The sequence below is a fragment of the Simochromis diagramma genome, unplaced genomic scaffold, assembly GCF_900408965.1.
Source record: "Simochromis diagramma unplaced genomic scaffold, fSimDia1.1 OVJJ01000438.1, whole genome shotgun sequence".
In the NCBI taxonomy this organism is placed as follows: domain Eukaryota; kingdom Metazoa; phylum Chordata; class Actinopteri; order Cichliformes; family Cichlidae; genus Simochromis; species Simochromis diagramma.
In genome coordinates, this window is record NW_024387263.1 from 335,882 (window position 1) to 362,032 (window position 26,151).

The 26,151-nt window shown below is 42.0% G+C and overlaps 4 protein-coding genes across 4 annotated transcripts; all 4 read left to right on the plus strand.

Annotated features, from left to right (window-relative positions):
- Window positions 1-428: 428 nt before the first annotated feature.
- LOC120715403 (odorant receptor 131-2-like) lies at window positions 429-2,098 on the plus strand. Its single transcript, XM_040002390.1, has 2 exons — window positions 429-560; window positions 810-2,098. The coding sequence occupies exons 1-2, from the start codon at window positions 429-431 to the stop codon at window positions 1,590-1,592; spliced, it is 915 nt and encodes a 304-aa protein (XP_039858324.1). The 3' UTR covers window positions 1,593-2,098.
- An 8,658-nt stretch (window positions 2,099-10,756) lies between these two features.
- On the plus strand, window positions 10,757-11,824 carry LOC120715404 (odorant receptor 131-2-like). The gene is made up of 2 exons (XM_040002391.1): window positions 10,757-10,888; window positions 11,045-11,824. Exons 1-2 carry the CDS (start codon window positions 10,757-10,759, stop codon window positions 11,822-11,824), a joined length of 912 nt encoding a protein of 303 aa, XP_039858325.1.
- Window positions 11,825-16,024: 4,200 nt separating this feature from the next.
- Window positions 16,025-17,784, plus strand: LOC120715405 (odorant receptor 131-2-like). The gene is made up of 2 exons (XM_040002392.1): window positions 16,025-16,227; window positions 16,963-17,784. Exons 1-2 carry the CDS (start codon window positions 16,072-16,074, stop codon window positions 17,782-17,784), a joined length of 978 nt encoding a protein of 325 aa, XP_039858326.1. The 5' UTR covers window positions 16,025-16,071.
- A 2,214-nt stretch (window positions 17,785-19,998) lies between these two features.
- Window positions 19,999-23,143, plus strand: LOC120715366. Its single transcript, XM_040002318.1, has 2 exons — window positions 19,999-21,132; window positions 22,148-23,143. The coding sequence occupies exons 1-2, from the start codon at window positions 20,079-20,081 to the stop codon at window positions 23,113-23,115; spliced, it is 2,022 nt and encodes a 673-aa protein (XP_039858252.1). The 5' UTR covers window positions 19,999-20,078; the 3' UTR covers window positions 23,116-23,143.
- Window positions 23,144-26,151: the final 3,008 nt, after the last annotated feature.

Below are 26,151 nucleotides of genomic sequence, written 5' to 3' on the forward strand. Positions count from 1 at the left end.
ACTTGGAGTTTTTTCTTTAATGAAAATGTCTTATTGCAGTTCACACTTAACTAAAGCAGAGTTTAGTGCAGAAAAGCATAGTTTGTTGTAAACTGGAGCAGAAAGGTTTTTGAACTTTATAAAATTGATGAGAATAAATAATTTATGGTGGATTACATTGCAGAAAATGCATTTTCTGAAATGTAAATTATTTGCTTAAGCAAAATGAATTACTTTTGATGCTTGGATATGGTGTTTTATGGTTGGTGTAATAGTGTTGCAGAATATTTAAGATTTCTAAGATTATTATTGATCAGATAAGGAATGCTCATAGATATCAAAACTTTGCCGTGTTTTTAAAGTTAACACCTTCTGTGTTACAACCTGCCATAACAATCAATGATGTCTACAGGTTTTTTGGCCAACTCATGAACCTTTCAAATGCTGCCATGAATTTGACAACAGTTACGTATCGGGACCCGTTAAACATAGCTATTGTCAAGAATGTGATAACTGTGGTCCTCTGTATCGCCATCATCTATGTCAACGGCACCTTGCTGCACACATTCAAAAAACATGAGGTCTGTATCCTGCTCATAAATTTTGCATCTATTTATTACATCCATTTAGAACTAGATACTAGACGACAGAATGTGATATATTCTGCACGGTGAACATTCCATCGCGCAAAGAGACGTTGGAGTGACGTCTTTTAAATGATATTTTTGGACGTCCAAGTTTGGTCACTGAAGCAGTTGTTTTTTATCCACCGTTCAATGTTTAGTGGGATAATTCACCTTTCATGTTCTAAATCCTGTCCTTCTCTTCAGGTTTTCAACACAAATCCTCGTTACATCCTGTACATTCATCTGGTAATCAATGATATCCTCCTGCTCATCATGTTCACCCTCATTACAGTTCTCAGTTACGCCATTTTCACTCTTCACGTGCCCTTCTGTATTATTTTGCTAGTGATTGCCGTCATTCCCAGCCTTAACACTCCAATGACCCTCGCTGTGATGGCAGTAGAGTGTTATGTTGCCATATGCTTCCCTCTCCAGCACTCACAGATCTGTACAGTCAAAAATGTAACCGTTGTGATCACAGTGATATGGGTGCTAAGTTCACTTACAATTCTGCCAGATTTATTCACCATCTTGGCCACAGAATCCAGAGATTTCTTTCATTCAAGAGTCTTCTGTCTTTTGAAAACAACTTTCAGACCTCCTGAGCTAGAAAAGAAGAGAGATATATCCAACATTGTATTTCTGGTTATTGTTTGGCTCATCCTTATCTACACATATTTCAGAATCCTTTTCGCTGCACAGGCAGCTGCTGCAAACGCCAGGAAAGCAAGAAACACTGTACTGCTGCACGGCTTCCAGCTGCTGCTGTGCATGCTCACCTACGTGCATGATTTGCTGCTGAATGGTTTGATAGCCTTGTTTCCAAGTGGAGCACTGACTATTCGCTACACAATCGCAATACTAATACATGTTCTGCCTCGAATCATCAGTCCAGTTGTTTATGGGATACGAGATAAGATGTTCAGAAAGTACCTGAAAAAATACTTGTTTCATACAAAAAATGCTAATGCTTTTGTACACAGGTAACCCAGACAAGACAGACATTGTTGACGTTACACATTTATCAATTTCTCTTAATTTTATTACCATTTTCTTTTAGATACAGACTAAGTAGAAGTAATGGGAGTAGTGAAATTCACTTTATGTTTCTCATATCATCCTGACTTACAATTTTTTTGATCTTTCTAAACTCTCATTCACAGTGAAACAGTGTTCTGTTAGTCTCTGCATTTTGAAGCTGTAGGCAGAAATACTGTAACTTCCTGTTTGTATCACAAAGGAGAAAACTGCAGTAACCTAACCTACAGCAAATAAAAACATATTTTCATGAGTTTTCAGAATTTGGTGTTATTGGATTCATTTTAGGTGCTCAGTGTTTAGTGTAATATGTTCCAAAGTAACATGCTACTTCATTGACAGTCCATTTTTCCATAAAGCATTACTGTGCTAAATTGAAAAATGGTATAACAGTTTTGTTGTTACTTATGTAAGACAGGTTCTCCAATTATGTGCATGATGGGAAAATAATCAAATGAGCCTTTTTCCTGCAAACATTTTGCTACCATTGGCTCACTAATGGATTTTATGTGGTGGTTTATGTGGAGGGAAATTTTGAAATTGCAGAGCAGGATACTTTATATAGTACTGTTAATTAGTAATTATTGCTTTTGGCTTCCTGTAAGCTACATTAGTGCTTGCACTTGCAGTGATGAAGTGAATGCAGAACACCACTGAACTGATCTGAATGGACTGGCTCATTGTCAGTGATCTGATCCAGCTTTTCAGTTTTGTTACTTGTGTTATTTGGTATCATACTTGAATTTTTCGTGACATGGGGTATTCGTAAGTCGGGGTTCCACTGTATTTAAGAATATTTTATGTTTTTTTATTTATGTGTGCTCAAATGGAATAATATAGTAATAATAATACATTTGTCTTAAATTATGGATGCTGTGTCGGTCGCGAACGAAGTGGCTCTTAGAGCCACTCTTTGAAGTGAACGACACGAGCCGGCTCCTTATCGCCAGCCGTGGGGTTTTTTTTCTTTCTCTCACCCTCTCTCTCTCTCTCTCTCTTTTTTCCGCTTCACTCAGCACGCGAGCCTTGTGCTTTGTGCTGGGAAGAGGGGGGAGGGGCGGTAGTTACACTCGCAGTAGCACAGGAACAGAGCGGGAGAGAGAGAGAGAGAGAGAGAGAGAGAGCCAGGGACAACAACGTCACATTAGAAAGGTATAGTAATCACAGTTGTGGATGTTAAAGGATTCACAAAGTTTATTCATGCAGGCCCATATGACAGAGAATGTGCATCTTCTTTTTGTTTTCATATTTTCATTTATATGTAATTGTGTTGTGGTTTGCAGTGTTTTGTGTTGTTTTACTTAAAATTTGTTTAAAAGGAAAAAGCTGAAAATTTGAATAGCTAAAAGTTGAACTGCGAATAGTTGGTTTTTGTAATATATGATTTATTTATTACATTTTATGTGGAGAGAATAAATAAAAGTAGATTCATGGTGGCCCCTACGGACAAAGCACGTACAAACTCCAAAACATGTAAAAACTCCAAAACATGTAAAAACTCCAAAACGCGTACAAAACACAACAGAAGTGCTCCAGGATGCAGGCGAAGTGTTGAGCTTTTGTTACCTAGTGGTTACACAAGCCAGCAAGTACCAACGACCGGATTTGGTGTGTGGTGGTAACAGGTAAATGAACATTTTTTTTAAATCATTTGAATATATATGAGTGAATATATATGAGTGGTGAGTGGTATGAGTGGTATATATATATATACATATATATATACCACGTGTAGTCTATCCACTACGCTATCCAGCTTAGTGGTTAGACTACACGCCTTTGGAACACAGGATCGCAAGTTCGATTCCTGCCTGGGGCGTCTGTATCCAGTAAGGGTCCTAAGGCTAGACCCCCTATGCTAAGCAAGCCTACCGCAGACATGAGCAAGACAGATAAATATGAAGGCATGCCGGCTCGGACGTCGCCCGGATCAACAAGGTCCGCGTCAGGTGTTGAGGAACCAGGGCACCCTGACGAAAAGTGGGCTACTGGAACAAGAAGGCATCGGTGGGCAAGAGACGAAAACAGGGCGTTGTTGGAATGCTACTACGCAAGTAACCCTGGCGGAAGGGGCTACATGAATAGGATGAGTGACCTATGGATTCTTCGATACCCAACATCCACAATCACAGCGAAACAACTAGTAGCTCAGTGTTCCAACATTCGAAAGAAGGGACTGCTCTCACAGCTAGAGATTGACGAGGTACAACACAAATGCTACGGCAAGGAGGAGTCAGGACGCCAGGTCAGGGGCGAGATATCATCACCCCCACCCGAGATTGGGTACATAGCCCCAAGTGCGATAGGAGAAGGATCGTTGAGTGTGAGAGGAACTGACCTGAAAAATAGGATCATGGCCAAGCTTGAAACCTGGATCCCCCATAGCCGGTTACCAAGATTAGGTGAAGTACCCTCAGAAGGTCTGCTAGATGATGCTAATGCAGCGCTACGGACAATACCTACAACCACGATTACCGACACTAACAAGCTGATCTACAATACGGCAGCAGTGATCAGTGAGGCTACAAGTTGAACAGCCACAAGGAGCAGTACCCTCCATGGAGAAGATCAAAGTAGCACGGAGGGAGGTTAGCCAACTAACGGAGTTGCAGAAAGGTGCGACAAAGAAGATGCATAAGAAATACAGCAAGCTGTCCATACCTGAGGCCTTGGAAACTGCCAAGCAAAGACTCACAGCCTTGGCCAGCCACTTGAGGAGGTACAGGAGAGATAGAAGGCAGGAAAATAAACCAGCTGTTCTCCACAGAACCAGCAAAGGTGTACTCTCAGTGGCAAGGGAACAATAATAATAAGAGAACAGCACCACCAAGGCTGGAGACGGAGCAATACTGGAAGAGCATATGGGAGAAGGACGCAACCCATAACGGCAATGCTCAGTGGCTAGTGGATCTGAGGGCAGACCACAGCGACCTCCCTGAACAGGGTCCAGTAACCATCACAGTGGCAGATATCCAAGAAAGGGTCTCCAGTATGAAGAGTTGGACAGCACCAGGGCCCAACATGGTTCACGCCTACTGGCTAAAGAAGCTGACTGCACTCCACGAGCGTCTGGCAGCGTCTAGACGGTCCTGATCCCCAAGGACCCCAAGAAGGGACCGGTCCCCTCCGACTACCGACCAATAACCTGCCTCAGTACTACATGGAAGCTCCTGTCAGGCATCATATCGGCTAAGATGAACAGGCCCATGGGTCAATACATGAGCGGGACACAGAAAGGAATTGGCAAGAATACCAGAGGCGCAAAACACCAGCTACTGGTAGACAACAGTCAGCCGAGACTGCAAGACCAGACTGACCAACCTGTGCACTGCCTGGATTGATTACAAGAAGGCCTATGACTCAATGCCCCACAGCTGGATACTGGAATGCCTAGAATTGTACAAGATCAATGGGACCCTAAGAGCCTTCATCAGGAACTCAATGGGGATGTGGCGTACAACACTAGAGGCCAACTCCAAGCCCATAGCACAAGTCACCATCAAGTGCGGGATCTACCAAGGAGATGCTCTGTCCCCACTGCTGTTCTGCATAGGCCTGAACCCCCTCAGTGAGATCATTAACAAGACTGGCTACGGATACCGACTACGGAACGGAGCAGTTGTCAGCCACCTCCTGTACATGGATGACATCAAGCTGTATGCCAAGAGTGAACGAGACATCGATTCACTGATCCACACTACCAGGCTATACAGCAATGACATTGGAATGTCGTTCGGACTGGAGAAGTGTAGTCGGATGGTAACAAAGAGAGGGAAGGTAGTCAGAACTGAGGGGATTGAACTACCAGAAGGCAACATTGCAGACATAGAGGACAGTTACAAGTACCTGGGGATCCCACAGGCGAATGGGAACCATGAAGAGGCCGCTAGAAAAGCTGCAACCACCAAGTACCTGCAGAGGGTCAGGCAAGTCCTGAGGAGTCAGCTGAATGGTAAGAACAAGATCCGGGCAATCAACACGTATGCCCTGCCCGTGATCAGGTACCCTGCTGGGGTAATAGGCTGGCCAAAGGAGGAGATAGAAGCCACTGACATAAAGACAAGAAAGCTCCTTACCATGCATGGAGGGTTTCACCCCAAGTCCAGCACCCTGAGGCTGTACGCTAAGCGGAAGGACGGGGGCCGGGGACTGGTGAGTGTCAGCACCACAGTCCAGGATGAGACAACGAACATCCAAGAATACATTGGGAAGATGGCCCCAACTGACCGAGTGCTCAGTGAATACCTCAGGCAGCAGAAACCCAAGAAAGAGGAGGGAGACGAGGAACCATCATGGAAGGACAGGCCCCTGCACAGTATGTACCACCGGCAGATAGAGGAGGTGGCTGATATCCAGAAATCCTACCAGTGGCTGGACAAAGCTGGACTGAAAGACAGCACAGAGGCACTAATCATGGCAGCACAGGAACAAGCTCTGAGTACAAGATCCATAGAGGCTGGGGTCTATCACGCCAGGCAAGACCCCAGGAGCACGCTGTGTAAAGATGCCCCAGAGACAATCCAGCACATAACAGCAGGGTGCAAGATGCTAGCAGGCAAGGCATACATGGAACGCCATAACCAAGTGGCCGGCATAGTGTACAGGAACATCTGTGCCGAGTATAACCTGGAAGTCCCAAGGTCAAAAAAATGGGAGATGCCCCCAAGGGTGGTGGAGAATGGCCGAGCTAAGATCCTGTGGGACTTCCAGATACAGACGGACAAAATGGTGGTGGCTAACCAACCGGACATAGTGGTGGTAGACAAACAGAAGAAGACGGCCGTAGTGATCGATGTAGCGGTTCCGAATGACAGCAATATCAGGAAGAAGGAACACGAGAAGCTGGAGAAATACCAAGGGCTCAGAGAAGAGCTCGAGAGGATGTGGAGGGTGAAGGTAACGGTGGTCCCCGTGGTAATCGGAGCACTAGGTGCGGTGACTCCCAAGCTAGGCGAGTGGCTCCAGCAGATCCAGGGAATAACATCGGAGATCTCTGTCCAGAAGAGCGCAGTCCTGGGAACAGCTAAGATACTGTGCAGGACCCTCAAGCTCCCAGGCCTCTGGTAGAGGACTCGAGCTTGAAGGATAAACCGCCCGCAGGGGCGTGCTGGGTGTTTATATATATGAGCTGGCTCTTTTTAGTGAGCCGAGCCGAAAGAGCCGGTTCTCTAAAAAGAGGCGGAAATCCCATCACTAGTCTTTAATAGATTTTGATATAATACTGTTCAAACATGATCTCAGATTCCCAAGTGAAAAACATAACATGTTGCAAGTGTGTTGACCAAAGATTATTTTCAAGAACATATATCTTTAAAAATATTTTAAGTATGAAGCTATAGTTTCATAGCGAATATTGCATATGTCCAAAATTTTGAATGTAATTTTTTTAAACCCATCAGAAATGATTGTGCAGAAATTGTTCTGAAAATTTGATGATTTGAAATGGAATGACCCTTATGTTAACTGATAATTGCAGTGGTGTGAAAAATAGTTTGCCCCCTTTTGCGTACATTTAATTCAATTCAATTTTGCCTCAAGGTGCTTTGAATTCTAATGTAAACACTCTACAACATAGGTGTCAAACTCTGGCCCGTGGGCCAAATTTGGCCCGCAGCCTAATTACATTTGGCCCGCGAAGCCATACCGAATTACTATTAGAGCTGGCCTACTGGTATTATACAGCTAATATATATATTGTTTAGTATTAAGCTTTGCTTGTTCCATATTCAGTTTTCCAGCAAAACTTATTTGAGTCCATAAGAAAAGATTCATTCTTATATCTGGAGGAAGATTTTTTTTTTCAATAAATATTAAAGTTAGCCCGCGACTTTGTTCCAGTTTTGAATTTTGGCCCACTGTGTATTTGAGTTTGACACCCCTGCTCTACAATAATAAAAAGACAACAGAGCAAACCCCACAAATCATATGACCCCCTATGAGCTAGCAACAGGAAGAAACCTCCAGCAGAACCAGGCTCAGGAAGGGACGGTACACATTGTTTAATATGTGCATTGAAGGACATTTCGTGGTCAAAAATGACTCCAAAGTTCCTCACAGTGTCTCTGGAGACCAAGGTAATGCCATCCAGAGTAGATATCTGGTTAGATACCATATTTCCAAGATTTTTAGGCCTGAGTACAATAACCCCAGTTTCATCTGAATTTAGAAGTAAAAAATGAGAGGCCATCCATGTCATTTTGTCTTTAAGCCATTCCTTAGGTTTAACAAATTGGTGTGCGTTATCTGGCTTCATGCATAGATAAACTGCATAGCAGTGAAAATAGATGCTATGCCCTGTAATGACATTGCCAAAAATAATCATGTATAAAGTAAACAGTACTAGTCCTAGCACAGAACCCTGTGGAACTCCATAATCAACCTAAGTGTATGAAGTGGAGTCTACAAATACATGAACAAATTGGACTCTATGAGATAGACAGGATTCAAACCACTGCAACAGAATCTCTTTAATACCTCCAGCACGATCACAAATTTAAATATTAGAAAAAAATCTTACTAGTAAACACAAGTAAAATATGCTAACCTTAACCCAAACGCTAAAAAGTGGATTGTAAAGAGCTGAAGCAGTATTTAAAATGTTTTCATTCACATTTGTGAATTTGTTAAGTTGCTAAGTTTTATCTAAACGCGTTCATGAGTCACACCTCACTTAATGGGGCAATGGTTTGAGGCCTTCACTAAACCACACTCTCACCAAACTCTCTCACACACACAAAGGCCTTTGCTATTACTTGACTACTCTGTATTAGTAGCTGACCTACTAGACAGATGTTTGACATGTGAGACGGTAACCACGTGAGTGCCTCTTCTGCGTTTTCTTGCATATAAATTCATAATATAATATTTTGCCTGTATATATCAACTATTACTTCAGTTATAACCTCATGTTTAGAAATGAACATTGTCTAGATCTTCTTCTATTTACTCTTATGAAATGAGAGTTATATGTGTGAACTTAAAAAATGTATGCATATAAAATCACTTACAAATCGAGCTTGAGCGAGAATAGAAGTTGTTTCTCACAGCAGACATGTTGAAAATAACAACTGAAGACCAAGGTTAAATTAGCAGCTTCAATTTAGTGTGCTGTTAGTACTTTAGCTGAATTCAAAAATGCTGATTTGAATAAATGATTTTTTTCTATGGTGTACCATTTTTCTCCCTTTGTTTTCCCCTATGCCGATAAATGAGTAAGTTTAAAACAATGACACGGTAGCATGGTGACAGCACATGGCAGCATGGTAGTTTAGTGGTTAGCATTGTTACCTCACATCAAGAAAGTCCTGAGTTCAGTTCTAACATCTGTGTGGAGTTTTCATGTTTTCCCTGTGTGTCCCTGTTTTAGTGTTAATTGATTCGAAATTGGAAATAGGGCAACCTTTTGCACTAATGTGAGTGTTGTCTGTCTCTGCGTGTTAGCCCTGTAACAGACTGGTGGCCTGTTCAGGGTGTACCCTGCCCTGAAGACAGCTGGGATAGGCTCCAACGCCCCATGACCCTGAATAGGATGAGAGGATGGATGGACATGGTCCATAAGAAGTGTGATGCATTTAAAATAATGGTCATCATCAATCACCAGAAAATGAGAAAACTAGTTTATGGTAGGCATTACAATGTAAGACAAAACTATGTAATAAACATATTATCAAAATTATATTTGTAAATTGATTTAAAAGCCATAGATTATTTTGTGATAATAATATTTATGAGAGGACAAACAATGTCAGTATTAAAGTTTTCTCTGTTATATATTCCCTGAGAAGTGACATGCTGATGAATAATGTCAGGAGTGGGTCTCTGTCTCCTGAATCCCAACTGGAAGCTGGTTCCACAGAAGAGGGGCCTGAAAGCTGAAGGCTCTGCCTCCCATTCTAATTTTTACCTCCGTCCACATATGTGGACATCACATTTTGGGTTATTTAGACCAAAATACTCAATTTTGCTCTGCAAGGGCCTGATATCCAGGACATTATACTGCTACTGTTCTATCAAAATTTTAAACGAATATCCTCAGATGTGGCTCATATTTTTTCTTAAAAACGAAAATAAGGTAAAAAAAAAAAAATAAAGCTGGTAATTCTTTGTTTTTACATTTCTCCGGCCCCAATCAGCCCAAATATCAAAGAGAAATTAAAAATGCATGCCGTGGAGGTTAAAATACTCCAGGAACCACAAGTAAACCAGCAACCACCATGGTGTTGTTGACATTTTGTCTCTCATGCCATGAAAACGATTGAAAGTTCAGGTTCGCTTTCATTATACCCTCCTTAGGTCATCAGTCACAACTGAAAAAAAGTATCTGGCAAAAGAAGTGGATTGTAAAGAGCTGTAGTAGAATTTTATTTAAGATTTCATTCATCTAAATTGGTTTGTTCAGTACTGCGTGTAAGCATCAGGACTTATGAAACGTAATGAGCTTTGGGTGTCCTCTAAGGCACACGCACTCTGAAGGCTCTCATGAAACCACGTGCACATGCACACACACAACCAGACCCCTTCACTATTACCTGACTAGTACCAGTACTCTATATTAGAAGTGACATCAAATCTACCTGACTTACCAGACCTGTGTGGTACGAGATCATAACCAGGTGAGTGCCTGTTCTTGAATTGTTTGTGTGTAAAGAGATAAAACGATATCACATGATAACGATCTTTTTCATCATTGTGTTCACTTGATTTTTTTTTAATGTTATCAAGTGTTACAGTATAAATAATATGTGTGCCTTACGAACCGTTGTTTTACTGTTTGCTGTTTTTCTTTCCATGGCAACAGATTGGTAGGTTAAAAAATGACATTGTGCATAAAAATTAAACATATAACAGAAGGATCATCATCATTATCATTATGATTGGGCTTACAAGAAAAAACAAAAGCATATAATGAATACATATATGTATATTTATTTACTCTTCTGGCTTCTATTTGCTATTTTTCTTATTGAGAATAATGTTTCCAAGATAATCAACCTTCAGTATTGAAGCTTTCCTATATTAATCTTTTATGTTATATGAACCTGAAATGCTGATGAATAAAGTGTCCAGTTTTTAGAAAACTTTTCAGACTTCTCAAGAACTGTTCAAATGCTGGTATGAATTCGACAACAGCGGTGTATCGGGACTCCTTAAGCACAGCCATCATCAAGAATCTGATTACCGTGGGTCTCTCTGTCTCCATCATCTATATCAACAGCAGCTTGGTGCACACATTCAAAAAACATGAGGTCTGTATTTTATTCATTCTTGATATTCATTTTGTATAATTCAATATGTTTGGGATGTATGCGGGACATCGTATAATGTGATTTATTTCATGCATATTCTTAGATGATCATCTGTAATGTACCTATAAGTCTAAACTATCCTGTCCTTCTCTTCAGGTTTTCAACACAAATCCTCGTTACATCCTGTACATTCATCTGGTAATCAATGATATCCTGCTGCTCATAATGTTCACCCTCCTTCAAGTCCTCAGTTACATCATTTTCACTCTTCCTGTCCCATTTTGCATCATTTTATTGTTGATTTCGATAATTTCCAGCCTTAACACTCCCCTGACCCTCGCTGTGATGGCAGTAGAGTGTCATGTTGCCGTATGCTTCCCTCTCCAGCACTCACAGATCTGTACAGTCAAAAATGTAACCGTTGTGATCACAGTGATATGGGTGCTAAGTTCACTTACAATTCTGCCAGATTTATTCAGCATCTTGGCCACAGAATCCAGAGATTTCTTTCATTCAAGAGTTTTCTGCTTTAGAGAAACTGTTTTCAGACTTCCTGTATTAGAAAAGAAGAGAACTATATCCAACATTGTATTTCTGGTTATTGTTTGGCTCACCCTTGTCTACACATATTTCAGAATCCTTTTTGCTGCACAGGCAGCTGCTGCAAACGCCAGGAAAGCAAGAAACACTGTACTGCTGCACGGCTTCCAGCTGCTGCTGTGCATGCTCACCTACGTGTATGATTTGCTGCTGAATGGTTTGACAAAGTTGTTCCCAAAAGGAGTCCTGACTATTAGCTACACAATCTCAGTATTCGTTCACGTTCTGCCTCGACTTGTTAGTCCACTTGTTTATGGGATACGAGACAAGGCATTCAGAAGATATCTGAGTAAATATCTGTTCTACTCACCAAAGGCTAATGTTAACAAAAGTTAAAAACAATGCCATCAGCGCTTTTAATTTAAAATACTGAGATTGAGTAGTCTTTGTTTATCTTATTCTATTGTCCTTTTTTGTTTGCATATCTTTCTAATCTAATGTCACAGTGAATGTGTCGAACAGTAACTTTCACTATATGGCAATTTTATAAGACACGATTTTATAAGACACGATTTTATAAGACACGATTTTATAAGACACTTTAGTGTTCGGAAAGACAAAATCTGCAGAATTCAACCAGAGAGCTGAAAATATGGACGGAAATAAAACTGGACAAAATGAAAGCAAAGTTAATAAAGTTGGAAGAAAATGTTGCACAAAAAGGCAAAACAAAAGCCATCAACATAAGAAGTAGATATTACCAAAAGAACCAATGCAAAAAGAGTAAGTATAACTAAATAATACAGAAAAATATTTTAAATATATACATTTTTAGGAGCAATGTGAAGGAACCCAAGAGCTCTAAAACAATCAGAAGCGCCCACCAGAAGATGTCAGTAGAGCCCAGCCAGGATTTTTCAAGCCAATATTTGGTGACTTAAAAAAATGGTAAAACTTTATTTCAGAGTCTTTCCTGACATTTCTTATGTGCAGTTATTTATCATATTATCTATATTTAAACGAGTTGAATGCAGTGATTTTTCCTTGATAAAATAAGATCCAAAATACATTCTTCTGAGTTTAAGAGTTTCTCTTTAATTAACTAATACATTCCAAGTGATATTTTTAAATGACTTAATGCATTAAGGTAAAAACACTAAGGTTTACAGAATGTAAAGTTCTTCAGCATTAGTGTGGTGCTCATAAAAATAGCAGCATGTTGATCGATGCTGATGACACCTACCTTAATGTCCTATTACATTCTTTTCTTGAGAAGTGCATGATCTGTAGTCTGCTTTATTTCTTGTCAGAGTCATAGTACTTATGTAAATGTGTTGTTTCTTATCAGAGATCAACTAAAGCCATCTTCTTCTAAAACCATCTTCAGTCTTTTGTAGATGAGGCTTTTTAAAACCAAAACCAACCATTTTTCATTATTCATGTACAAATGATCCTCATTATTTATGTCTTTGCCATAGTCCACCCTGGGCCCTATACTACAAAGACAGTTTAAGGAGCTTGGAAAGAAAAGCATCCGGACTTCTGTAAGTTTCTTGAAGACGTTTCATCCAAGAAGTGTATTCAGTTCTAAGAGCAATCCCAGAGGCCCAGATTTTTAAGGGCTATTGGGAGTTTCCTTAAGAGGGTCCTGAACCCCCTATTGATCCTCTGCCAAATCCCAAGAGCCTAGGTTTGAAAACGTGTGTGGGTCACAATCAGCCAAGGTTTCAGGTGAACCCATTGTGAAACATAGCCCCACCCTATCAAGTGACTTACTGAGATCAAATGGCCCAGGATGTGAGTGGGCATTGAGGCATTTGGGCCGTTCTCAAAATTGGATTATAGATGGCAGAGAGTTGGTGTCGGAAGGCACACCTCTTTTCAAAGATAGTCATTCACGGTGGACATATACGGGCTTTCCCTGCATGTGTGTGTTCTTCCTTTTTCCCTTCTGCCACAGTCCCAGAGGGAACAGTCCTGATTACTCCAAGTTTGTGTTCCAGAGGGTAGTGGAAGTCAAAGAGTAGGTTCTGGTCCGTGTGTGTGAACGACTTAAAGATCCAGACACTTTTCTTTTTAAGCTCCTTAAACTATGATGACCTGGATGACTGAGAACCTTCACAAACATATAAAGAGAGTTCAACATACCAAGAGTTTCCCCTCCATGTTCACATGAAAGACGTGGTCTTTCAGCATCTAACCAACCTAAAAATGGGAGTTTCTCAGTTCGTATTACTTTTAGTTCACAGGAAATGATCTCTAAGAGTGTTACCCACTCCAGAGATGTTATCAGATTCAGTTCAATTCAGTTCAGTGTTATTTATATAAAGTCACGTCCACATCCTCATTTTAGATTTGACAGCATTTTAGTAGGTAAAGGTGAATGGCCTGGACCTGAATTGAGCCGTGGCAGCAGGTCTCGAAGGAGACTGGCGGCGGCTCCCAGCCCTGGCAGATCCCCATGTACTAAATAGAAGTGAAGTAGTTACAGAATTGAAAAGGGGAGGAAGGGAGGGAGGTGCATGTAAACGAGAATGACAGCTTGCAGAACTGGGAGAACCTATATAGATGAAAGCCAGAAGGAGCGTGTTTGGAGGCGTGGTCCCGCTCCTGAAATTCCGATCCATCATCTCCAATTGTCTCAAGGGGCTCTATGTTTTAAGGTATAGACCAGGGGTCCCCAATCCCAGTCCACAAGGGCCGGTGTCCCTGCAGGTTTTAGATCTCACCCAGGGTCAACACACCTGAATCACATGATTAGTTCATTACCAGGCCTCTGGAGAACTTCAAGACGTGTCGAGAAGGTAATTTAACCATTTAAATCAGCTGTGTTGGATCAAGGACACATCTAAAACCTGCAGGGACACCGGCCCTCATGGACTGGAATTGGGGACCCCTGGTATAGACCCTACAATACAACAAAAACAGGGAAAACCCCAACAATCAGATGACCCCCTATGAGCAAGCAATCTGGCAACAGTGGGAAGGTAAATAGTGCATAAACACAGTGAATTAAAAAAAACTAAAGAAGATGACGAATAGGTGACGAATTATGAATTTAGGACCTGTTTTAAAGTCCTTTTATTGGTTTTTAAATCTCTAAATGGTCTGGCACCTGTTTATTTGTCTGACTTGTTGAAGCCCCACGTCCCCACTCGTTCCCTTCGGTCAGCTGAGCAGTTGCTGCTTTCAGTCCCAAAGTCACGGCTGAAACTTGGAGGAGACCGAACGTTCTCTGTTGCAGCGCCGATGCTTTGGAATAACCTTCCTCTCCATATTAGACAGGCTACATCAGTGCCAATTTTAAGTCTTTATTAAAAACCTATTTTTATTCCCTGGTTTTTAACTCTGTGGGTAACTGACTTTTTTTTTTTTTTTTTTTTTTTTTTTTGCTATTTCTGGTTTTATTACTATGTGCATATTTAGTATTGTACAGCACTTTGGTCTACCAGGTGTGTTTTTAAAGTGCTATATAAATAAATGGTGATGATGTTTTTGAAAACATTTGTCTCATGGCATGAGGATTCGGGTAAAAGAGTACAAAACCACAAATATATCTAATAACGTTAAATCAGTAACAATTTGCACAGTGACACTGCACCAGTGGCATAAACATGCAAAGTCCAGTTTAATGACTCCGATTAGCAGACATGCCTGTTAAGATTTTTTTTTTAAACAGGAGAAAAAGAAAATATTATCACCCAACATACCGTGTTTATAAAGGGAGAAACTCCACACCAGGAATGAAACCTTTTTTTAAAGCAGACTGTAAAACTGTCCTTTCAGGAGGTTTCAAGTGAGAGTCTGTGGGGATCAACTCATTTTTAATGTGGCTCCAGTTTTTTGTTTTTTCTTCTGTGTTGAATTTTTTTCTTCATCCTGGAACTTTTTGTGCACCAGAAGTATGCAAAATAATGATGCAACCAAACAGACTAAACAACCAATCACTGCATTTAACATCATTTGGGATTATCCAAGCGAGCAGCCGGCGTGCAAACACTGGCATCTATATAAATTCCTTGCACTCCCTACAATCTAATAGAGCATGTTGTTTGTGAGGGTAAGTACAATCTTTATTTAGTGTGTACTGTTACTGCATTACTGGACTGGAAATACTTTGCAGACTATAAATTACTGTGTTGTTGTTTGATATCCTTTTTTGCTGTTTGCCATATTTGTTATATAATTTTAACTTTTTCTGGGGTTTTAGATTTAGATTTTTAGATTACAAGTGTTGTCTTAGCAGTTTTATCGCAGCTAGCACTAAAGTGAAGAACTGTAATGAATGCAGTTTCCTGTAGTCACTTGTTTGGTGGAGGTTTGATTTTAACAAAGAAAGTAAAGAACATGTGAGCAGTTGTGATTTGATAAAGTTTCAAGCTGTGTTTGAAACATCGAATGTCTTTCACAGATCAATGCGCTGTACTGTAACAGCTCTTTTACTCATGAATGTTTGAGCCTTTTCAATGCCACACAGTAACCTCCAACACCATCTGTGTGTGTGTGTGTGTGTGTGTGTGTGTGTGTGTGTGTGTGTGTGTGTCTGTGTCTGTGTGTGTGTGTGTGTGTGTGTGTGTCTGTGTCTGTGTCTGTGTGTGTGTGTGTGTGTGTGTGTGTGTCATTTCAGACTGGGAGGATTTGTCATGTCAGACATGAATTTGTCTTCAGTCAATTTCTCTTCCACTCTAACCTCGTATGAGGAGAATCCCCTCCTGACCAACTACATAGTAGCTGCAGCCCTCTGCATCACCATTAATTACATCAATGGCACCCTGATCCACACCTTCAGAAAATATCAGGTATAAACTCGTACATTGTTGTGCAAATCATGAAAAATTGTGATTATTATTACTGCAGCACAGGGCAGATCTTAAATGCAAACCCTATCTGACTTTGTTTTGTTCTGCTTAAAGAAACAGATGCAGAGTTTTACCTGTTTTGAGTTTAATCTAATGGCAAAGCTCGTTCTTCTTTTTGTTTAAGAGGATAAAGATCAGTATTTGCTGCCTGACTGCATATGTATAGTAGTATTTTGTATTATATATTTATGCGTTCATGTTTTTGGTGTGCTGGTTTTGCTCTGAATCTTAAGCGATACATGAAAAAAAGAGTAGTTTATCACTCTCACTGTGATTCATTTTCAGATTTTTCTATGTAAAAAACGACATTAAGAAATATTGATACAGTGTGCTTCTCTGCAAATAGTGTATTTTTATGCATCAAGGCATGCCTTTAAATCTAGTCTTTTACTCCGAATTATTAAAATAAAATAAAAATCATCTGCTTCTGAAAAACATGGAAGCTTTCTTTAAAGGTGTAAAATTTCAGGAAAATGTGATTAAATCAATATTAAGTAGTTCGAATAGTTAAAAATCCTTATTGTAATACTTTGTGTCAGTTATTGCTAACCGTAGAGTCTGCTTTCAGTACCATGTAGTGGAAATCTTTTCTTGCCCATTTGCAGAAACATCAAATTGCTTTAAAAGGAATCCTGTTTCCCTCACATGTGTGGATTCACTGTTTTTACTCTACAGATCTTACATTCAAACCCTCGTTACATTCTCTTCATCCACCTGGTGATCAATGACATGATGTGGCTTTTCCTGTCAACTCTTCTCCTCATCATCAGTTACGCCCTGCGCATCTTCTTCGTGCCTTACTGCATCATCCTGCTGATCATTTCCATCATCGTCACCCACAACTCCCCATTAAATCTGGCTGGCATGTCAATCGAGTGTTACATCGCCGTCTGCATGCCTCTCCGTCACGGGCAGATCTGTACAGTCAAGAAAACCTACATTCTGATTGGTTTGATCTGGGCTGCCAGTGCACTCTCTATCCTCCCTGACCTGTTCATCCTCCTGGCTACAGAGCCTCTGCAGTTCTTTCACTCTAAAGTGAGATGCGTTAGAGATTTCGTGTTCAGAAGCACATACAGCCTGAACAAGAGGGACGCTTCACACACTGTTTGTCTTGTCGTGGTCTGGCTCACACTCATATACACCTATGCTAGGATTATGTTTGCAGCCAAGGGACTAACCGGTGACATCAAAAAAGCCAGAAACACTATTCTTCTTCATGGTTTTCAGGTGCTGCTACTTATGCTGAATTATGTGAGGCCCATTTTTGAACGGAGCTTGTTTTTTTTATTCCCAAACCGGGAAAGTCAAATACGATTTGCTTCCTTTGTCATTGTCCAGATCATACCACGGTTTATAAGTCCCATCATTTATGGACTGCGAGACCAGACGTTCAGGAAATATGTGAGAAGGTACCTCGTTTGCAGTGAGAGAGGAATCACCCACCCAGAAAAACCCACTACTAAACAGGCCTCACTTAATGTTACATCTGTGTGACGCCCACAAGTGTATGGACGCAATTGTAATTTTTTTGTGAATTGTTTTTGATGTAAAAGACCTGATTTTATGGTGGTATTGCACTTTTCATTTAGAGTTATGGACAATGTAATTGCGTGGCATTGCCACAAGGGGGAGATAGGGGTGATTGCGATAGGCCGTTGCAACGCGTCTTGGCCTCAGACGAGGAAGAGCCTGCAGACCGAACGCAACTGATGTCTCCTGTCTCTGCTTTTCTGTTAAAAAAAACAGTTTAAAAACAGACCCCATCGAAGGCCTGTAACATAATTTTGGTGGCCCGTACGGGGATCAGCATGCTACGTGGGTGACTGCTGATCCTTTAATCAACGAACCAGAGACAGCCATCACAGGGCAGGCGTGTTGGAACAGCAGACGTGCAACTGAGGCAGCAGCGGGACCTGTGTCGAGGAGGGGAACCCCTGCTGGAGAGGTGACGGGCTGCGTGTTTGAGCTGACTGCACTGTGAGGAGTTGCTAGCCAAAAGACACAGAATGGAGGACAGTGGAAGAAAAGAACTGGCTTGGCAGATCAGAAAGAGTCTTTATGCACTGACAGCAGAGGAACTCTTCCAGATTGCTACAAACATCACACCAGTACCTGATGTGGACCCCGCAAGTGTAAGACGTGGTGATGAGGAAAGTTGTTTTGATTATGTTTGTGCTTATCTACGCTGTAAGACATTGCTTGACTTAGAGGATCAGGGGTTTTCACACCTACTGCTGTTGAAAGATGCTATTATTCATCTCATTGATAGTCGTGCCGCTGAAGTATCTCACCCTGTAGTCTCAGAGGAAAATGTTGTTACTCTCACAACACTTAAGCACCCGGAACAGAGTGATGTACTTACTAGAGATGGACCGATCCGATATTACGTATCGGTATCGGTCCGATACTGACCTAAATTACTGGATCGGATATCGGAGAAAAATAAAAAATGTAATCCGATCCATTAAATATCACGAAAGCAGCTCACAAAACTTGCGACATGCCGTAACTCACCTCAGAACGTTAGCACGTCGGAGCAGTATACATCACGTGATAGAGCGGCTGTGGCATGCGGGACCTGTCGGTGGTCTGGATAGCATTTGGAGCTTCGCTACCAACACGGCATTTCATCTCCGACAAAGTTATCCCCAAGAGAAGTAAAGCAAGTGTGTAAGTCCATCTCTGAATGTTTGTAAAGCATTCCTGCGTTAAGCTTAACAAGCGACTGCCTCTTCTTGCTGCTACTTCAATCATGAAACTGCTTAATGATCAGCTGATCGGCTTTTCTGTCTCGAGTCCGTCTCTCTTGTTTGTTTTTGGCCCACTTTGCACCAGAAAGAGGAAACCAGCGGATAAACAACAGCAGCACGTTTAAGCTTGATAAGCTGTTGTTAGAATTTATTTAATATTACTTTCTACACCAGGATCTTTTTCTACGTAGCTGACGGCTGGTAACTGTGCAGGGGCGGATCTAGCAAAGTTTAGCCAGGGGGGCCGATAGGGCATGAAAAGGGGGCACAAAGACATACTTTTCTTTCTTATTCTCATTTAAAATGTCTAGCTTTTAATAAATAATTATCTGACACCCAAAGTTTTAATTTGATGTAAAATGAATAGAAGTCCATTACTGTATATAGTAACTATTAAGTCTAATATATATACCCTAGTAAGCTATAGTACTTTTTACTTTGGGAAGATACCGTCTGTGCAGTCTGCAGTTCTGTTGAAGAAAGATGTTGAATCTATTTAATATTTCTTGAAAAATAATTTATTTCTGTGCATTTTTTTCCACACTGCATCAAATTAAGGTTGATTACGTCGATTAAGCATCATGAGGTGGAGGGTGGGGGGTGGTTCCCTATTTTTTATTTATTTATTTTTGTTGTTGCTGGGAGTTGGAACCCTATTAGTTAGGTTGCTTAATATTTACGCTAAGTACTCTTTAAAATACCAGAATAGGGAGGATGGTGTAAGTTTAAGTTTATTAGATTGATCAGTATTGCTGAACTATGAAATTTTTTTTTTTTTACATACAGGTATAACAGAATAGCTTTAGTGTAGTTGTTGTTTTAAACTTGAGTATGAACTTATACAAAATGCAGCAAGATATTTTAAAAAACAGTTTTGTTGATTAAAAAACACTATATCGGATTCATATCAGTATCGGCAGATATCCAAATTTATGATATCGGTATCGGACATAAAAAAGTGGTATCGTGCCATCTCTAGTACTTACCTCAGCTATATTGCCTCTTGAGTCTGTTAATCCACAAATAACAGAGTATGAAATGCTAAAGGCTAACTACGAGGCACTTGGTAAAAAGTTAGCAGATTTACAAGTGACATCTGCAACACAAGACACACCCACCCCCACTATTACACAGTCACTCCAGCCTCGAGCTGAGAGCGTGACAAACAGCCGCTCCACCACAGACATGCGACAATCTAAGCCTGATCACATGGTTTCCCTAAGAGACCTGCCATTTTTGCAACGCAGAGAGTTTAAAGTACATGGTGGTCAGGTTGGGGACATTGCATCTGACATTAGCTACCATGGACTGTGTAAGCAGATTGAGGAGGGGCTCAAGGTGAAGCACACAGAGGGAGAGATCATTCAAGGTGTGCTCCGTATTATCAAGCCTGGACAGTTTAAGGACATGTTGATCAGTAAAGATGACTTGACCCTCATTGAACTCAAAAGCTTACTACGTTCACACCTGAGTGAGAAGAGTGGGAGTGAGTTATTTCAGGAATTGTTGAGCACTAAGCAACATGACCATGAAACTCCACAACAGTTCCTCTACAGGATGATTGGACTGAAGCAGAAAGTCATGTTTGCATCCAGGCAGGATAACATGGACGTTGCGTATGAGACACGTACGATCCAAAATGTATTTCTACGCACCATTCATCAAGGTCTTCTACCAAAATATAGTGACATTCGTAATGAACTCAAGCCACTACTATCAGACTACAGTGTGTCAGATGAAGCCTTGATAAGGCAAGTGAACAAAGTGTCAAGCGAAGAGAGTGAGCGACAGCGAAGACTGGGATATTCCACTCGACAAAAGGTAACACATGCTCATACTGCTCAACTTGAACCTGCTAAAGACACTGAAATGACTGACTGTAAATCTAAGAGTAAGAATAAAGTCATAGAAGAGCTGGCTGCGAAGGTGGAAGCCCTGACCAAAGTGGTTGAGTCTCTCACAGCCAGTCAGGCTCGTGAACCCACTTGTCAGTGTGCACACCCAAAGCAGAAGCCCAGACAAACTGCAAAACAGTATGGCTGTCCCAAGTGTATTGAAAGCGGGGCCACTTCATGCACTCATTGTTTTATCTGTGGGGAGCAGTGTTGGTCAAGTTACTTGAAAAAAGTAATCAGTAACTAATTACTGATTACTTCCCCAAAAAAGTAATCCTGTTACTTTACTGATTACTTATTTTCAAAAGTAATTAATTACTTAGTTACTTTTTAAAAACCCGATTTACAACCTGAAGAGGTGATAAAGTGATAGATCTTTCAGCCCAATTCTACTTTTTCTGCATAATCCACCATACAAAATGTAATCAAATGGAAAGGTCTCTTTTTTTAACTTGTTTTATCAGTTTTAATCTTTTAACTTTATGCATCAAGCAAAAATTTAATTATATGCAACATTCTGACTTGAATAAATTAGTTTAACATTGAAACCTATTTTCTGCACATTCCAGCACATAAAATAAAATATTTTTTGTGTTTACACTCACTCTTTCAAATAGATGCAAGTAAAACACAGCAGAAAATAAATAAAGTCAAAGACTCAGCGGTCCTGTTGCTCTATTTTCACCCGTAAAGCAGGACTAAGGTAGGCGGAGGTTTACCCTGGTGCAGGTGTGCCACGGTCAGTTGAAGAATCCGCGAGTTTCTCTGTGAGTTTCCCATTACGTCGTTGCGCACTCAGTGCTTGCTTGGAAGTTTAGGGTTTTTTGTCGCTGTAAAAAGAAGTTTTCTTCCCACGCACAACGGACGCTAATGTTTTTGTCACTTTTTATGGAATCAAACTCAAAATAAGGTCAGTACTTCCACGCTTTAAACGCTGCACGCTCATACTCTCTCCCACAATCGATATGTGATCCATTGTTGATCTGCACACAGCTGTTGTCACTAACGGCGCACTCGCTTACGTCACTGTCGTGAGACATTCTCTCAAAAAATCATGGTTTTAGTAACGCAGTAACGCAGCGTTCCTACGGGAAAGTAATGGTAATCTAATTACCGTTTTTGCAATAGTAATCCCTTACTTTACTCATTACTTGAAAAAAGTAATCAGATTACAGTAACGCGTTACAAGTAACGCATTACTGCCCATCTCTGGTGGGGAGACAGGTCACAGGGCAGTGGGATGTCTCAAACGAAGCCAACCCAGAAGCTCTAGTTGGCCTCCTGCTGATACACACACGCCCAGAACCAGTGGACAGCCAGACCCAAAATCACGAGGTATGTGCTCAGAAGAGTTTGCTCATGTCAGAAGTAGTTGGGCGACCCTTCCAACGAAAAATGCAGACACAGGGGCAAGTGAGAGAGTGGCACAGCTTGTTGGGAAAAAATGTAAAATCAAGTGTTACATTCATAGCTTTGCAGTGGACTGTTTATTGGACACAGGTGCACAAGTGAGTCTCATTGATCGCCAGTGGGCAAAAACCTACCTCTCTGACCACAAACTCCGGCCACTGACAGAACTTATTGGAGATAAGGCTCTTAGTGTGCTTGGTGTTAATGGCCAGCCATTACCCTACGACGGCTGGGTGGGCGTGATGGTGAGTCTCCTAGAGAATAGTGACCCAAACTTGACTGTACAAGTCCCCTTTTTAGTAAGCAGTGTGCTCATGGACTGCCCCCTGATTGGTTTCAATGTAATTGAACAGCTGATACTGGGGCCAAATGCTAGTACAAACCTCATACCCACCATTGTGAGCCTCCTGCGCAGCGCGATGAACCTCCAGGATGACACAGCGACGGCACTGGTCAACTTCATCCAGACCAAGCTTACCAGTGATAACGTGGTCAGCCAGAGTGTCCTAAAAGTGGGCCTGCATGATGTAGTAATCCCAGCTGGTCAAGTTAAGTATGTTAAGTGTAAAGTCTCCTCTACAGTTGACATGTCCAACCCCCTCGTGCTCTTTGAACCAACTGAGAGCAACCCACAACTGCAACAGCTTGATGTTGGCAACAGCCTCCTCACAGTTTGTGATGCCAGAGTCCCATATGTCAAAGTACCTATTGGCAACCACACTAAGCACGATGTGACCCTCACCGGCAGAGCAGCCCTTGGAACTATTTAACCAATAGCAGGAGTTGTACAAACTGACTTGCCAAACCACGGTGAGCCCAAAGTGACTCAAGATGTCGACTCTGATGTATCTCAAATACCCCAGCAGTGCAGTGAAGATCAAGCAACACAGGAATGGGATCCACCTGTTGATGTTAGCCACCTGACTGAAGACCAACAAACTGTTGCCAAGAAAATGTTAAGGGAAGAGTCAGGGGCTTTTGCACGTGATGAGAATGACATGGGGTGCATTCCCAGCTTGGAAATGACGATAACACTCAAAGACACAACCCCAATTCAGAAATCGTACACCTCAATTCCAAAACCCCTTTATAAGGAGGTTAAAGAGTATATTGAGGACCTCTTAGCAAGAGGATGGATTGTAAAGTCTAGATCCCCTTACTCTGCGCCAATAGTTTGCGTGCGGAAAAAGGATGGCTCCCTAAGGCTCTGTATAGACTACCGTCTCCTGAACCAGCGCACAGTACCTGATCGCCACCCATTACCAAGAATCCAGGACCTCATTGACACCTTGGGAGGGTACAACTGGTTCTCCATTTTGGACCAGGGAAAAGCCTATCACCAGGGCTTTATAGCAGAAGGATCCCGCCATCTGACTGCATTCATCACCCCCTGGGGCCTTTATGAATGGGTGCGAATTCCCTTCGGTCTTACCAACGCACCTGCTGCATTCCAACGCAGTATGGAAGAAATGCTGGCTCCCCTTCGGGATGAGTGCTGCATCCCATACTTGGATGACATCTTGTGCTACGCCAAGACTTTTGAGGAACATGTGGAAGGGCTGAGGAAAGTCTTGAGAGCCCTGCAGAACTACGGAGTCAAACTCCGGCCGACAAAATGTGACCTATTTAAAAGAGAAGTGAGGTATGTTGGGCGCTTAGTGTCAGCTGAAGGAGTACGCATTGACCCAAAAGATCTCGAGGCAGTGTACGCCCTGAAAAAGGAGACACCTGCCACAGTGGGAGATGTGAGGAGGATCGCTGGGTTCCTGAGTTACTATCGCTCATATATCCAGGATTTCTCGAGAATAGCAAAACCCATCTATGAGCTTTTGCAACCCAAGAAAACCAAAGAGGAGCATCTTCTGGGGAAGGTTACAGGACAGAAGGGGAAAGGTGCACAGTTACCACCCAAAACACCAGTTGAGTGGGCAGAGAAGCACCAGGGTGCCCTGTGTAAGTTGATTGATATGTTGGTAAACCCCCCTGTACTTGCCTACCCGGATTTTGAGCTTCCCTTCGTCCTTCATACAGACGCATCTGATAAAGGACTTGGGGCCGTTCTCTACCAACATCAGAGTGGGAAGCTAAGAGTGATTGGATACAGCTCCCGAACACTGACACCGGCTGAAAAGAATTACAGACTCCACTCGGGTAAGCTTGAGTTTCTCGCCCTCAAGTGGGCTGTCTGCGAGAAGTTCAGGGATTACTTGTTCTATGCCCCGTATTTTACCATCTACACAGACAACAATCCCTTAACTTATGTCATGAGTACCGCCAAGTTGAATGCGGTTGGGTTCAGATGGGTGGGAGAGCTATCAGATTTCAGGTTTGATATAAGGTACAGACCTGGCAAAGTAAATGTTGACGCAGACACCCTGTCGAGGAGTCCCCTTGACATTGACAGATACGTCACTGAATGTACAAAAGAGCTCTCCAAAGAAGCTGTTGCCGCTACTTGGGAGGGATGTGGAGCAGGCAAGCATGGAGATGTCGCATGGATCGCTGCTCTGGCTCTAGCACAAGGTGACCAGCTTGAACCAGTAATCCAAGAAATGGTCACGCCCATCAATTTGGATGAACTACAAAGGGCTCAAAGAGCAGACCCTGCGATAGGTGAGATCATGAAAATGAAAGACGCAGATCAAAAGCTGACAGATGACATGAGACGGAATGTGAGAGGTCCGGCAAGGAAAATGATGCATGAGTGGACAAAGCTGAGCTTAGAAGACAGAGTTCTGTACCGTAAGACTGCAGAAAAGCACCAACTAGTCTTACCAGCTAGCTTCAAATCCCTGGTCCTGAAACATCTGCATGATGACATGGGGCATGTCGGGGTAGAAAGAGTTCTCAGCCTGGCGAGGCAACGGTTCTACTGGCCATACATGAGGCGAGACATCGAAGCCTATGTAACCCGGCAGTGTCCGTGCATCAAACAGAAGAAACCGGTGACACATGTCCGCGCTCCCATGTCCAGCATTACCACGAGCTCACCAATGGAATTGGTTTCAGTCGATTACCTCCACTTAGAGCCAAGCAGGGGCGGATATCAGTATATCCTAGTTGTGGTATACCACTTTACTAGGTATGCCCAGGCCTATCCAACCCGCAACAAGAGTGGCAAAACTGCAGCTGAAAGGATTTTCAGTGATTATATCCCCAGATTTGGCTACCCTTTAAGGCTGCACCATGATCAGGGGCGGGAGTTCGAGAACGAGCTTTTCCGGACTCTACAACAGTTGAGCAATGTGGGGCACTCTCGAACAACTCCGTACCACCCTCAGGGCAACCCAGCTGAACGCTTTAATCGTACCATCTTGCAGATGCTGAGGACCCTGGGTGAAGAAAAAAAAAGAAAGATGGAGAGAGTATCTCCCACAGATGGTTCATGCGTACAATTGTACGCGCCATGAAGCAACGGGTTACTCACCATTCTTTCTGCTTTTTGGTCGACATCCACGAATGCCAGTAGACCTCCTGTTCAAGTTGGTTACTGATGGAGAGCCACAAACTGCAAGAGGTTATGCTGAGAAATGGAAAGAACGAATGACTGAAGCTTACAGGATTGCGTCTGGAAACAGCCAAAAGTCAAGTGATAGTGGAAAGAAACACTATGACCGGCACTTGAAAGGAGTGGTACTCCAACCTGGAGACAGAGTACTAGTGCGGAACCTGACTGAGAGGGGTGGTCCTGGCAAGTTAAGGTCCTACTGGGAGAACACCATTTATGTGGTGAAGGAACAGATCAATGACAGCCCAGTGTACAGAGTGATCTCAGAGGCAAAGGGGAAGAAAGTGCGTGTTCTGCA

Coding starts and splice junctions, on each gene's coding strand:
- LOC120715403 (XM_040002390.1), top strand. CDS start 429: ATGAATTTGACAACAGTTACGTATCGGGACCCGTTAAACATAGCTATT. Junction 561..809: donor ACACATTCAAAAAACATGAG/GTCTGTATCCTG, acceptor CCTTCTCTTCAG/GTTTTCAACACAAATCCTCG.
- LOC120715404 (XM_040002391.1), top strand. CDS start 10,757: ATGAATTCGACAACAGCGGTGTATCGGGACTCCTTAAGCACAGCCATC. Junction 10,889..11,044: donor ACACATTCAAAAAACATGAG/GTCTGTATTTTA, acceptor CCTTCTCTTCAG/GTTTTCAACACAAATCCTCG.
- LOC120715366 (XM_040002318.1), top strand. CDS start 20,079: ATGCTAAAGGCTAACTACGAGGCACTTGGTAAAAAGTTAGCAGATTTA. Junction 21,133..22,147: donor ATGCACTCATTGTTTTATCT/GTGGGGAGCAGT, acceptor TGCCCATCTCTG/GTGGGGAGACAGGTCACAGG.
- LOC120715405 (XM_040002392.1), top strand. CDS start 16,072: ATGTCAGACATGAATTTGTCTTCAGTCAATTTCTCTTCCACTCTAACC. Junction 16,228..16,962: donor ACACCTTCAGAAAATATCAG/GTATAAACTCGT, acceptor TTTACTCTACAG/ATCTTACATTCAAACCCTCG.